At 44.6% G+C, this 13,336-nt stretch overlaps 1 protein-coding gene across 1 annotated transcript; it reads right to left on the minus strand.

The window, feature by feature from the left end:
- Positions 1–1,776: 1,776 nt before the first annotated feature.
- LOC311004859 (protein NLRC3-like) lies at positions 1,777–12,770 on the minus strand (the record flags this gene model as incomplete). Its single annotated transcript, XM_083997042.1, has 8 exons — positions 1,777–2,345; positions 3,064–3,110; positions 8,239–8,412; positions 8,504–8,677; positions 8,791–10,582; positions 10,751–10,979; positions 11,140–11,218; positions 12,700–12,770. The coding sequence occupies 8 exons, from the start codon at positions 12,768–12,770 to the stop codon at positions 1,777–1,779; spliced, it is 3,135 nt and encodes a 1,044-aa protein (XP_083853168.1).
- Between the last annotated feature and the right edge of the window lie 566 nt (positions 12,771–13,336).

Genomic DNA, 13,336 nt, shown 5'->3' on the forward strand with positions numbered 1-13,336 from the left:
TCTTATCTTATTATATAATGGTAAAATGTCACTTATTACACACAGAGAGGTGAGGCAGAATCTGATCCTTACTGTATTTTCACAGCTTTATTCATGATCATACATGAATGAATCATTCTGTAAAGTGTTGCTGCTGTTAAACTGAATGTATATCTAAAGGTAGGACTTTATATTGTGCATCTTAAACATTATTAGTTTCGTCCTCCTGGCGGCGGGAGGCGGTTATGGTTATGGTTAGGGTTAGGGTTACTTAAATCGGAGAAATGGGAGGTTGGACTAATGGATGCAAAAATATAGAAATGGGAAGTTGGAGAAAGTTGGAGGTAAGTCCACAGACCAGGATGTAGTTGCATGTCCCTGAGTATCTGCACGTGTGCATATGGCTGTACGGTACTCAAGGTCTGCAATTTAACCCACTGGGAATGTATTACATTTTCAGGAGGGTTCCTGAAAATGTAATACATTCCCAATAATGTAATAATGTATTTACATTATCAGTAAAAATGTTATTACAATATCAGTCAGGACATTTTATTACATTATTGGTGGAGTTATTACATTATTGGGTTCTATTACATTTTCGATTGAGTCAAGTGCAAATTTCATTACATTTTCAGGCGTTATTACATTTTCAGGAAATTATTACATTATAGGGTGCTGCAAGGCTCCGTTCACGAACGTCCGCGAGCAGCGGTTGAGTGCATCTCTGCTTGTGCCATAAAAGCTATAGGCTATAGAGAAATTAAAGATACGTAAAGTCTTTCAAAATTTCTTTAAGAAAAAAAAAAAAATTAAAATAAGACAAACAGACCTATAATCCTATAGGACTGAATAAGTCCATGGTTTTACAGTGTATAGTTTCTATAATGTTCACTTTTTGTTGACAGTTTAATTATTGATTCTGATGAACTGAAGTTCATTTATATTTTTCCACTTTAAAACCGTAGAAAACTAAAATAATACACTGATATTGATACTAACTTTATATCTTCAGGCTCAGACTTTGCTGCAGCAGCCGTGGGTTTGAATCCAACCTGCATGAAATTTCCTCTATTCATCTTTAATAGTTTATACATACACAAATAATCAACAAATAACAAATAAACACCCTCAGAGTTGCAAAGATCAAAGATACATCTCAATAAAGTAGAATATGATGGAGGTCATGAACCAGACTGAGAGACGAGGCTCAGGAAACTTCTGCAGCTGTTTGGAGTTCATTAGGTTACAGTCGTGAACTCTCCCCACTGTATTATAGTTTCTTGATTTACTGAATTTTAAGTTTTCATTACAATTAAAAGAAATAAAGACATGAAATATTTCAGTCTGTGTGTTTTGAATCTGTATAATACATGATGTGTTTCACTGTTTGAATTGAAGTAAACTAACTGACATACATTAACTTTTCCACTTTGTTTCAGTTGAAACCTTTATTTATTTATTTTGACAGTCAGAACGACACGGTGCTCTTCATGTAGCTCAGGCCGACATTTCAAAATAAGAGTCTGCAGTGAAACCACCTTCGTCCTGAAAGTAGCCTGATACCTTTTATCATAACATCGAAATCATTCAGAGAAACAATAACAGTCAGCAGCAGCAGAACAATAATAAGTGATTTTTCTGTTACCATGACGCTGATGAGTTCATTATTAAACTGTGTTCATCTCTGTCCTGTGAAGACGACGTGAGTGAGAGACAGAGACAGACGTGTAGAGACTGAACTGTCTGTTCAACACAGAGAGAAGGTTTCTGTGACAGGAGGAGACTCTGCTTCACTCAACACAGACTCACTGAGGAATCAGGATAGAGTCTAAACCCAGGATACAGAGGTTGAGTGAAGGTGGTGTTGAAGGTGTAGAGGCGGATCAGTGAGTCAGAGGAGACTCTGTAGAAGGACAGAGAGCCAGCAGGACAGTCCACATACACTGCTACTCTGTTAGAGACAGAGGAGGAGGAGGAGGAGGAGGAGGAGGAGGAGGAGGAGGAGGAGGAGGAGGAGGTGGTGATATGTGTCTCTCTGCTATTGTGATAGACACTGTAACCATAATCATAGCAGTACAGACTCCAGGACTGATCGTTCCTTCCAAACCAACAGTCTCCACTGTTTCCTTTCCTGCTGATTCCTCTGTAACTCACTGATATATCAACCTCTCCTCTCCTCTCGACCTCCCAGTAGCAGCGACCAGTCAGACCAGTTGAACACAGCAGCTGAGACCACCGGTCAAATCTGTCTGGATGATCAGGATATGACTGATGCTCCTTAACACATGTTGCCTTCCTGTTGTTGTCAGACAGTTTGATCTTTGTGTTCACTGTGTTTGTGTCGATTGTGAGTGGACAGGAATCTGATGGAGAGAACAAGACACAGCTGCAGTTATTGATCATGTGATCAGTTATTGACAGTTTGATGAAGACTCATGAGGTCAGTGATGTGACAGTGTGAAGATGGTTGAATGTGCTGCTTTGTTTCCAGTAGGGATGCACATTTTGAATTTTTTTTCTGACCGATAACCGACGCTCGTTAACCGATTATTAACCGTTAACCGATAAGATTACGACGCTGGCGGCGTGCGCTGTGACAGCTGATCAGTGCCACATCCACTCTGCTCTGTCTCAGCTGATCGCTCATATGGAGGTTAGATCGTCCAGTGTAGAACTGTTTTAGTTACAAAGTGCAGCCAAACACCAGACTGAAGGAGCAGCAGAGCTCCTCTGTGGAGCTGCAGGAGAGCTGCATCAGTGTCCTCTTTTATTTAGTTTTTTCAGCGCCGTTGTTACAGGTGATGCACATCTATGTCTGTGTAGCTACATTTATGGTCTGACCTTCCTTCATGGGGGCTGCTGCACATACTGTCAGTCCTCCTGTGGAACTTTTTACCGCGAAATATGACTGAAGACACGTGGAAATCTGCACGTGTCGACACGCCCCCATGAGTTGACGACAAGGAGCTAATAAAAAAAAAGATAGTATTAATCGGTCAAAGTTCTTGTTATCGGTTAACGGTTAAACGGTTCAACATGTGCATCCCTCGTTTCCATGAATCAAAGTAAAAACAGACTTACACTTCCTCAGACCTGGTGTCAACCATGGGACTCCAGCAGGCTCCACCCTGAAAGGAGGAGGGGGGTCAGAGCAGCACCTTCTCTGTCAGCATGCACACATGGACATTACATGGCTCTCACACACACACTGTTTTATCACTGTGTTCACATGGAGGCTGGTATGTATGGACAGTGTTGGGTATAGTTACTTTTGAAAGTAGTTAATTAAGTTACAACGTTACCGTCAATTAAAAGTAATCAGTTACGTTACTGCGTTACTTATGAATAAAAGTAACGCGTTAGAGTACTCATGCGTTACCAAAAATTAAAAGCCTTTTGCAGCGCGCCTCGCACATGATGCAACTTAGCCTAACTGACAGACACACAGCCTCTTTTAAATGCACGTCCTGACGAATAACATCAGTCATCCAACCAAATTAACTCTACAGGATAATAACAATAACAGGAAAGACAGTCAGAAATATGCCACATGGCGGGTTTTTTTTTTTTTTTTGATCGCCGAACTGATCAAAATTCAGGAATTGCCGTGAATCCCTCTCAGCAGCTTCACTGCTCGATCTGTCTGTCAGTTTGAACGGAGGACTCACGTGTGGAGAGGAGGGAGGCTGGCGAGACGTGAACTTCCAACCTTGTGTGTAATAAAAGTAAAAAAAAAAAAATGCGGTTGAATGTACTGGTATCACACTGCTGCTACGGCAGCTATGGAGTAGAGATCCGGGCTGGACCGGGGGAGAACTGGGCTGCCGCTCGCCGAGAGGGAGCTGCTGAAAGCGGGCGAGCACTGAGAGCCGAGCTGCTTGTTGCTGCTGGAGAAGCAGGTCCGTACGTGGAGCTGGTCCATGATAATGGGCCCTTAAATTGGATGTGGATTTTTTTGCGGTCGATAGAAGCTTATCACCAACGCAGAGTGTGCATTTTACCGTTATGCTCTTGTCCTTTTCGCCGGCGAATTGAAACGCACGCGCGCACACACATACATAGGTAACGTACTGTAGGTCAGCAGGGCACAGACGCATCACAGCGCTGCACCTCGGCTGACACATCCGCAGGTTGCACACAGTAGTCTGTCTGACAAAAAGCAGGCTGCAGTCGGGATTTTCTTTTCCTTATCCGGCGAAAAGTAACGGATTACTTTTTTAAAAAAATAACTAAGTTACTGATTGCTCAACTCACGAAACTAACGCGTTACGTTACACGTTACACGAAAAAAGTAATTAAAGTACTATAACGCGTTACTTTGTAACGCGTTACCCACAACACTGTGTATGGATGAACACTGAGCACAGAGAAGAAGGAGCTGGAGTCTTTATCTAGTGATGATACAGAGCAGGAGGAGACCAGGAGGAAACACTTCATCATGTCTTTTCTCCATGTGATGTCACTGCAGTGTGAGACACACACTTTCACTCTCTGACTCTCAAGCTGCACAAACACACGTCACAGCAAAGAAGATGGAGACACAACAGGTGGAGCTGACCAGCCCAGATATCCCACAATGCACCAGGAAAGAAGAAGAGTGCAGCTGTGAACAGTGGATGGTTTCAGTGTCTGATGAGGAAGGAAACACACTAACACGTTTGTTAGAGCTCAGTGAAACACACAGTGAGTTTAGTGAGAAACACTGAGTGTGAACACAACTTGTGTTTGTTTGAAGAAGACTCCCCAGGAAGCTGAAGAATGAGGCTGTGAGCAGGTTTCCACAGGAGCCACAGCAGCAGTGAGTGGATGAAGGAGCTCTAATAGAAACCATCTGATCACAGTGACAGGACGGATCAGGATCTCATGATCAATGACTCTGTTCTTCTCTGCTCTTCACACAGATCAGCTGCAACACACTGACTCACTGAGATCAGTCACATCATGTGGAATAAAGCAGCCGTCCTCAGGACCAGTCCTGAGCTCCATCAAACCTGTCCACACATTTTGACTGGACTTGAAGTCAGAGTCCAGAGGAAGCAGAGAAACTGTAGAGCAGAGAGAAGCAGGCTCAGCTCAGAGCACATGGACTCAGACAGGAAGTGAAGCTCCAGCTGCTGGAGACTTTCATTAAAGCCCCAGTATGCGATTTATTTGGCTTTTTATTAGCAAAAATCTAATATTGCTTTCATAAATACGTATTTCACTGAAGTGGAATCACACCCGCATACAAACGAAAGCTTTCTCGTACCTTAGAATGAGTTGTTACAAATCGTTACAAATATACAAGGGGGGGTGCACGGAACCGAGGCGGCCATGTTGCATCGCCATTTTTTACGTTCAGTGTCAGCGTGTCTGTAGGTAACCACGGAAACTCACCAGAGCTGTCGGCTCGGGGAGAAAGTTTTCCAGGTAGCGCCTGTTAAAACTGTCACCACTGTGTAGTGTGAGGAAGGACGGAGGCACTGGTGTTGCATTCAGGTGCAGTCAGACACCTGAATGACGCCGTCGGCAAACCAACTGGATGTCATTTTACTCGACGAGAGAAAGACGGTAAAACGTGGGTCAGGTAAACAATACGACATCACCATGACAACATATTGTCACGCCTGTATTGTTTTGCGTTGTGCTGGCGGACCACTTCTTTACATAGAAGATTGTTTATCCTGTTAAATGCAGCGTCTGTTGTCTGTCTGACGTCTGCCCGAGTTCACGTAAACGCAACATCAAGGATACGTTCCGATATGCAACCACACCGCTAGATGGGGGTAAATCCTACATACTGGGGCTTTAAGGAGCCGCTTTGTGGCTTCATCTGATCTGGAGTCAGACGTGTTGGAGCAGCACACCAAGGTTATTATCGTTAACGAAAATTAACGAAATGACGAAAACTAGAATTGAAAAAACATTTTCGTTAACTGAAATAAATAAAAACTATAATCAAATGAAAAAACGATAACTAACTGAAACTGTATTGTGTGTTTACAAAACTAACTAAAACGTATTGAAATTATAGATGAAATTCCCTTCGTTTTCGTCTTTGTCAATTTCGGATTAATATGAAATCGATTCAGGTTATTTCACTCGAGCAATTTTACGTGAGCTGGCACCTCACGGTCTGTCACTTCCCGTGACCAAACGTCCCTTAGAAAGACACTCGGGGTTATGCTTGCAGCACTCTATGGTTGAAATGTGTGTGTGCGATGTTTATCCTCGTATTGATTAAACCAGACGTGGTCCAACACGCGTGCTGAAGCCCGAATCAGACGCGGCCAGACTCGGTCCAAGCCCGCGCGACCGATTAGGTTGACCTGACAGGCCCGTTGAGAACTGAAATGTAGCAGCCCATACATACAGATCTGTGAACATCTGGGAGCTCAGAAGAACAGACAAGCTGCCCACTCCCAGAGAGCAGAAACTAACTAACTAAAACTAGCAAACCCGCTCTAATAACTAATTAAAACTAACTGAATTAGAGAAAAAGAAGTCAAAACTAAATAAAACTAAACTATAATTAAAAATCCAAAACTATTATAACCTTGCAGCACACACACAGTCTGAAAACAGCTGTTTGACCACACACACATTCAGCCACAAACACTGATTATTACACTGTTCACTACACTCACTGTCTTCTGATTGACAGCTCCAGGCCTCTGGACAGTGAGGACATCTGGATGTCACACTGTGACTGACTGTCTCCTCAACACAACAACACATCTCATCAGGACAAGACCAGGATCTCAGAGAGACTGAGCTGATTATTGATCATCAATATCTGACCAGACAGAGACCTGATGGTGCCGCCTGGTTTCTGTCTCTTATTTCCTCCTTGGTTGGAGACGCTGGGAGACGAATGTCTCTGAGCAGTGGACATGCTTTGATTCTTGTTGCTGTGTTGTTATTAGTGTGTCCACTAGGGTTGTTCGGTATACCGGTACTAGATTGGTACCAGGGTACTGAGGCATTTAAAAAGGTACTATACTGCGCTTAGATGGGACCGGTACTTTCATTTTGCGCCGCCGGCAGCGGTGACGTCGCCGCGTGAAGTCGCCGCATTGTAATTTGAAACGAGGCGAGCGAGTGAGCCAGCCACAAACGAAGCAAGGTGCTTTTTTTTTTATTACCGTTACAGCGCCACCTGTCCATGTGCCTGTGTTTGTGTGTGCGCCGCGCGTGCGAGAGAGACTCTCTCTCTCTCTCTCTCTCTCTCTCTCTCTCTCTCTCAAGAGCGCTACGCGGAGATTAATTAACGGAACGATATCGCGTTGATGGAAGAAAAAAGAGTCAATTTGTGGCTTGGTCTTGATTCTGTGACGCTGCACCACACATTGGTCTACATCAGGTCTACATATGGGAAACAATAGGTGTGTGTTTGAGTGTTTTCAGACCTCAAATAATGCAGTTGATATTCATTTTTAAACAGACCACTAATGATTTAATTTAGAGTTCAGATTAATATAGATGGAAATTTCTATTTTAATCCTGCAGCAGATTGTTTATTGATTTACTGATTATTTAGCTACTGATACTATTGATTTACTGATTATTTAGCTACTGATACATATAGTTCTAAGATTTTCTATTAAAATAAAGTAAATAGTGAAATTTTTTGTGTTCTCTTTTTATTTGGAAAAGTACCGAAAAGTATCTAAAAGTATTGAAAATATTGGTATCGTGACAACACTAGTGTCCACACTCTACAGGTGTCTACAGTCTCTGGGACTGTTCAGGTCAAACACTCTGTTGGTTCAGGAGCAGTTCAACCAGCTGCAGCTGAAATGTTTCCTGATACACTCTGAAATAAAGTCTGATCCAAACATCTGGAGAGACTCAGAGCACAGCTGCCAACAGCTGCTTTCATCACTGACATCTCTTCTCCTGAATATGACACAGTGAGTCATGATGAGACACTGAAGTCATCATGAGGAGAAACTCCTGATCCCAGTAGTTCATCACTGTGACTGATGAAAGCTGCACCGCTCATGTTTGAAACACTCTGAGATTTTGGCTTCAGTATAAACTGTTATGGGACGAGTCAGACTGAGACAGAGGACGTCAGTGGAGTGGGCGGAGCTTCACTGTGGCCTACACCACCTCTGGATATGGTCTGAGTGATGGGATCTGATGTCATCAATGCATGGATTACCTGAGACAGATGTTACCAGGTGTGAACAGGTGTGAACGGGACCATAGAAAATGTTCCAGCTCCTCCTCCTCTATCAGACAGTGTGTGTGGCTGCAGCAGCCTCTCCATACCTGAGAGAGTCCAGTCTCCAGTCTGGATCCTCCAGTCCAGCAGACAGCAGCTTCTCTCCTGAGGCTCCTGGATGGTTGTAGCTCAGGTCCAGCTCTCTCAGATGGGAGGGGTTGGAGCTCAGAGCTGAGGCCAGAGAAGCACAGCCTTCCTCTGTGACCAGACATCCTGACAGACTGAACACACACAACAACACACAGGAACCCTCTGTCAACACCTGCTGCTGTGTTCAAGTGGCATCAGATAAACAGCTGGATGAATCCTCACCTGAGAGTCTCCAGTCTACAGTGTGGACTCTCCAGTCCACCAGACAGCAGCTTCACTCCTGAGTCCTGCAGGTTGTTGTTACTCAGGTCCAGGTGTCTCAGACTAGAGGACAGGGAGCTGAGGACTGAGGACAGAGCTTCACAGCTTCTCTCTGAGAGGTTACAGCTGCTCAGTCTGAAGAGATGATCATGAGGAATTAAAGAAGAAAGGAATTTATTATCTGTCCTGTTGAAAGACAGAAGGGTTTTTATATAATGATGAATAAATCCAACTATCTCTACAATTACAGAGCTTTGTTGGAGGCTTTGACCACTGGCAGCAGCCTCAGAAGAACTTCCTCTGAAGCAGAGTATTTCTTCAGGTCAAACTCGTCCAGATCTTCTCCTGATGACAGTAAGATGAAGCCCAGAGCCGACCACTGAGCAGGAGACAGTTCATCTGTGGAGAGACTTCCGTATCTCAGGGACCGTTGGATCCTCTCCACTAAAGAACGATCATTCAGTTCATTCAGACAGTGGAACAGGTTGATGCTTTTCTCTGCAGAAGGAGTCTCTTCAATCTTCTCCTTGATGTACTGGACTGTTTTCTGATTGGACCATGAGCCACTTCCTGTCTGTGACATCAGACCTCGTAGGAGATTCTGATTGGTCTTCAGTGAAAGACCCAGGAGGAAGCGGAGGAACAAGTCCAGGTGTCCATTTGGACTCTGTAAGGCCTCGTCCACAGCGCTCTGGTAGAGGTTTGTCTCTGCAGATTTGACTCCTGTTGTTTCAGTCTTCTTGGAGGTTGTTTGTTGTTGTGACATCAGGTTGAGTCCAGAGTTGATGAAGGTCAGATGGACATGAAGAGCAGCCAGAAACTCCTGAACACTCAGATGGACGAAGCAGAACACCTTGTCCTGGTACAGGCCTCTCTCCTCTTTAAAGATCTGTGTGAACACTCCTGAGTACACTGAGGCTGCTCTGATATCGATGCCACACTCTGTCAGGTCTGATTCATAGAAGATCAGGTTTCCTTCCTTCTGCAGCTGCTCAAAAGCCAGTTTTCCCAGAGACTCAATCATCTCCCTGCTCTCTGGACTCCAGTGTGGATCTGTCTCAGCTCCTCCATCATACTTGACCTTCTTCAGTTTTAGATGAACCACCAGGAAGTGGATGTACATCTCAGTCAGGGTCTTGGGCAGCTCTCCTCCCTCTCTGGTCTTCAACAGCTCCTCCAGAACTGTAGCAGTGATCCAGCAGAAGACTGGGATGTGGCACATGATGTGGAGGCTTTGTGATCTCTTGATGTGGGAGATGATCTTTCTGGCCTGCTCCTCATCTCTGAACCTCTTCCTGAAGTACTCCTCCTTCTGTGGGTCAGTGAACCCTCTGACCTCTGTCACCATGTCAACACACTGAGGAGGGATCTGATTGGCTGCTGCAGGTCGTGTGGTTATCCAGAGGTGAGCAGAGGGAAGCAGGTTCCCCCTGATGAGGTTGGTCAGCAGCACGTTGACTGAGGTGGACTCTGTCACATCAGTCAGGATCTCAGTGTTGTGGAAGTCCAGAGGAAGTCGACACTCGTCCAGACCGTCAAAGATGAAGACGACCTGGAACTGATCAAACCTGCAGATTCCTGCTTCTTTGGTTTCAGAGAAGAAGTGATGAACAAGTTCCACCAAGCTGAACTTTCTCTCTTTCAGCACATTCAGCTCTCTGAAGGTGAAGGGAAATGTGAAGTGTATGTCCTGGTTGTCTTTGTCTTCAGCCCAGTCCAGAGTGAACTTCTGTGTTAAGACTGTTTTCCCAATGCCAGCCACTCCCTTTGTCATTACTCTTCTGATTGGTCGGTCTCTTCCAGGTGGGGCTTTAAAGATGTCTTCTCGTCTGATGGTTGTTTCTGGTCTGTCTGGTTTCCTGGACGCTGTTTCAATCTGTCTGACCTCATGTTCATCATTGACTCCTCCAGCCCCTCCCTCTGTGATGTAGAGCTCTGTGTAGATCTGGTTCAGAAGGGTTTGGTGTCCTGCTTTAGAGATCCCCTCAAACACACACTCAAACTTCTTCCTCAGGGCAGATTTGAGTTTACGTCCACAAACTGGAGCAAAATATTCAGAATGAAAACACAAGAAATTAGATCAATAAGAGAATATAACATTTTAATTCTTCTAAATAATGACTATGTGAACATGTTTCCCTCCATGTGTTGATGTCAGTGAACGTCTCATTTGTCCATCATGTTGAATCTTTAGAGAAATCCTCTTACTGCTCTGCAGACGCTCAGCCAGCTCCTCCTGCTTCATCCTCCTCAGGAAGTTCACTGTGATCTTCACTAATGCCTCTCTGCTGCTGCTCCTCTGCTCTTCATCCTCACCATCCAACACCTCCTCATCCTCCCTCTGGCTCCCTGAGCATTCTGGGTAATCTGGACTCAGAGCCTTGTGGATCTTCTTCAGCTCGTTCTTGACAAAAGTGACCATGTTCTCCTCCAGCAGCTGGAACAGAAACTCTATGAGTGACAGCATCAAACTAAAACCATGGAGCCAAACATCAGATCCATGTTGGACAGACTGACAATCCACTGGTGTCAAAGTGCAGCATGGAGATGATGGTGAACACAACAGATGTGACAGCAGCTGTTGGACATGTCCTCACCATAAATATGGAGTCCAGGTGTGTTTGATGCTGCTGGGCAGACTGACCACTGGGAACCTCTGAGCTCTGCTGGTCCACTCTGTGGAGGAATCAGTGTCAAGTGAACATCAGGACAGAGAGATAATACAAGATGGACTTTATATGTCCCCTGAGGACGTTCACAACAGACACAGACACTTTGGTTTCAGACCTGGTCCAACAACACGTCGTACAAACTGGTTCTTTTCTACAATAACCTGAGTCTGACTGTCAGTTACAGCTTACATCTGATCAGCTGATCCACGTTCTCCTTTAAAGGTAATGAACCGTTCATTTGACTGGTCGCTCTTTAGAGACAGACAGCTGGGTTCAGAAGAGTCTGGTCTCTGCTGCTGGATCCTGAAACAACAACACACAACTCATGTTTGACAGTTTTAGGTTTTCAAAAGAATTCTCTGCAAAGTTATTTTAAGGGTTACAAATGTGAATGAGTTCCTTTTCCTACATTTTGTAACAATGGGCCTCATTCACCAATATCTCTTTAAGTTCATTCATCTTCTCTACAGCTCATCCTCACTAGGGTGGAGGGTGAGCTGGAGCCTTTCTCAGCTGACTTTGGGCAGGAGGCGGGGTTCACCCTGGACAGGTCACCAGTCTATCACAGGGCCAACATATACACACACACATTCACACCTATGGGTGATTTAGAGTCACCAGTTCACCTGCATGTCTTTGGTCTGTGGGAGGAAGCTGGAGAGAACCCACACATGCACGGGGAGAACATGCAAACTCTATGTCAGATTCATGAACGTGTTGTTAAATCCAGAATGCCAGAGAAGGTGAGTTGAGAAGGAAAGTTAAAATGTCCAAACAAAAATCTACAGGGAGCGTCGGACTCCAAACATAGAAAGAACTTTAGTGCTGAAGTGGAGCGACTGCTGCAGGAAGTGAACAAAAAGCTGCTGTTATATTTAGTAGCGTCAGCAGTGGACGTGTAACGGATGTGCACTCACTCCACCCATAAAAGACGTGCTAACCAACTTGCCAAGCGGTTGTCAACCTCTTGGCGAAGAGGTTAGCATTGTCGCCTCCGGTGCGGGAGGTCGTGGGATCGAACCCCACCTAGGGCAGGCCGTGAGAAACACAACGCAGAGGGTCAGATCGACATCGGCTACAGACGCAATAACAGAAAGAAAGATGCATGGGATGCTGTCAGTCATTCACTGAACGTGTGTCTGAGTTATAACTCAGTTTTTAATGAGAGTCATTGAAATGTGACTCCACAGGAAGAACGTTCAACAGAAACTCAAAACCTTTGAAATGTAGTTTTGTCTTACATCTGATCAGCTGATCCACGTCCTCCTTTAAAGTTAACGATGAAGCCCTTTGAGTCGTTGCTCTTTAAAGACAGACAGCTGGGTCCAGGAGAGTCTGGTCTCTGCTGCTGGATCCTGAAACAACAACACAACTGATGAATGTGCATGTTGGAGAAAAACTGATGAGAAATATCTTAAATCTTTTAATAAACACAACAACTGACTTTTAGAGAGAAAAGTCTTTCTGACTGTTTTAAACTCTGACCTTTGACCTGTGGTCTGGCTTTTGGTTTTAGGGGGAGGGGCTCCCTCCTCTCTGTCCTCACACTGATCCATGCTGCTGAGCTCACATCCACATCAGCCCACACACACTTTGCAGCTTCACCTGCAGAGGAAACACACATCATTCATCTGCACACCAGCCAGTGGCGGCCGGTCAATAGGGGGCGCTAGGGCGCCGCCAACATCTAAATTTCAGGAAAAAAGTGTCGACACAGTAAACATAAATAACATAATAAAAAGTAATTACCATATCTGTTCAGTGTTCACTCATACAATGGGTTTTACTTTGAAATTTGTAAGCCTTTCCATTCCATATTGGGTTTATTCTGGGTTGTTTCATACATTTCAATAGCGAGGGGCGCCGGCCAAATGAGTGTGTGGTAGGCTTAAAGCAGAAGTAAGTGATATATTTGTGTTAATATAAGTCTTAAATAGTTGTATCTTCCGACAGCAATCACTTACATAGAGTGTTTGGTCTGAAACACGGGTCTCTCAGTCACTCTGCTCTGCTCTGAGCCGAGGAGAAAACATTTATCGTATCCTACAGTTTTTATCCAATGAGGAGAGAGAACGGCATGCAGGGCTGTGTGTGCAGCCAAGGGATGCGCGTGAATGTGGCG

The sequence above is a fragment of the Trachurus trachurus genome (assembly GCF_905171665.1).
Source record: "Trachurus trachurus genome assembly, chromosome: 21".
Lineage (NCBI taxonomy): Eukaryota > Metazoa > Chordata > Actinopteri > Carangiformes > Carangidae > Trachurus > Trachurus trachurus.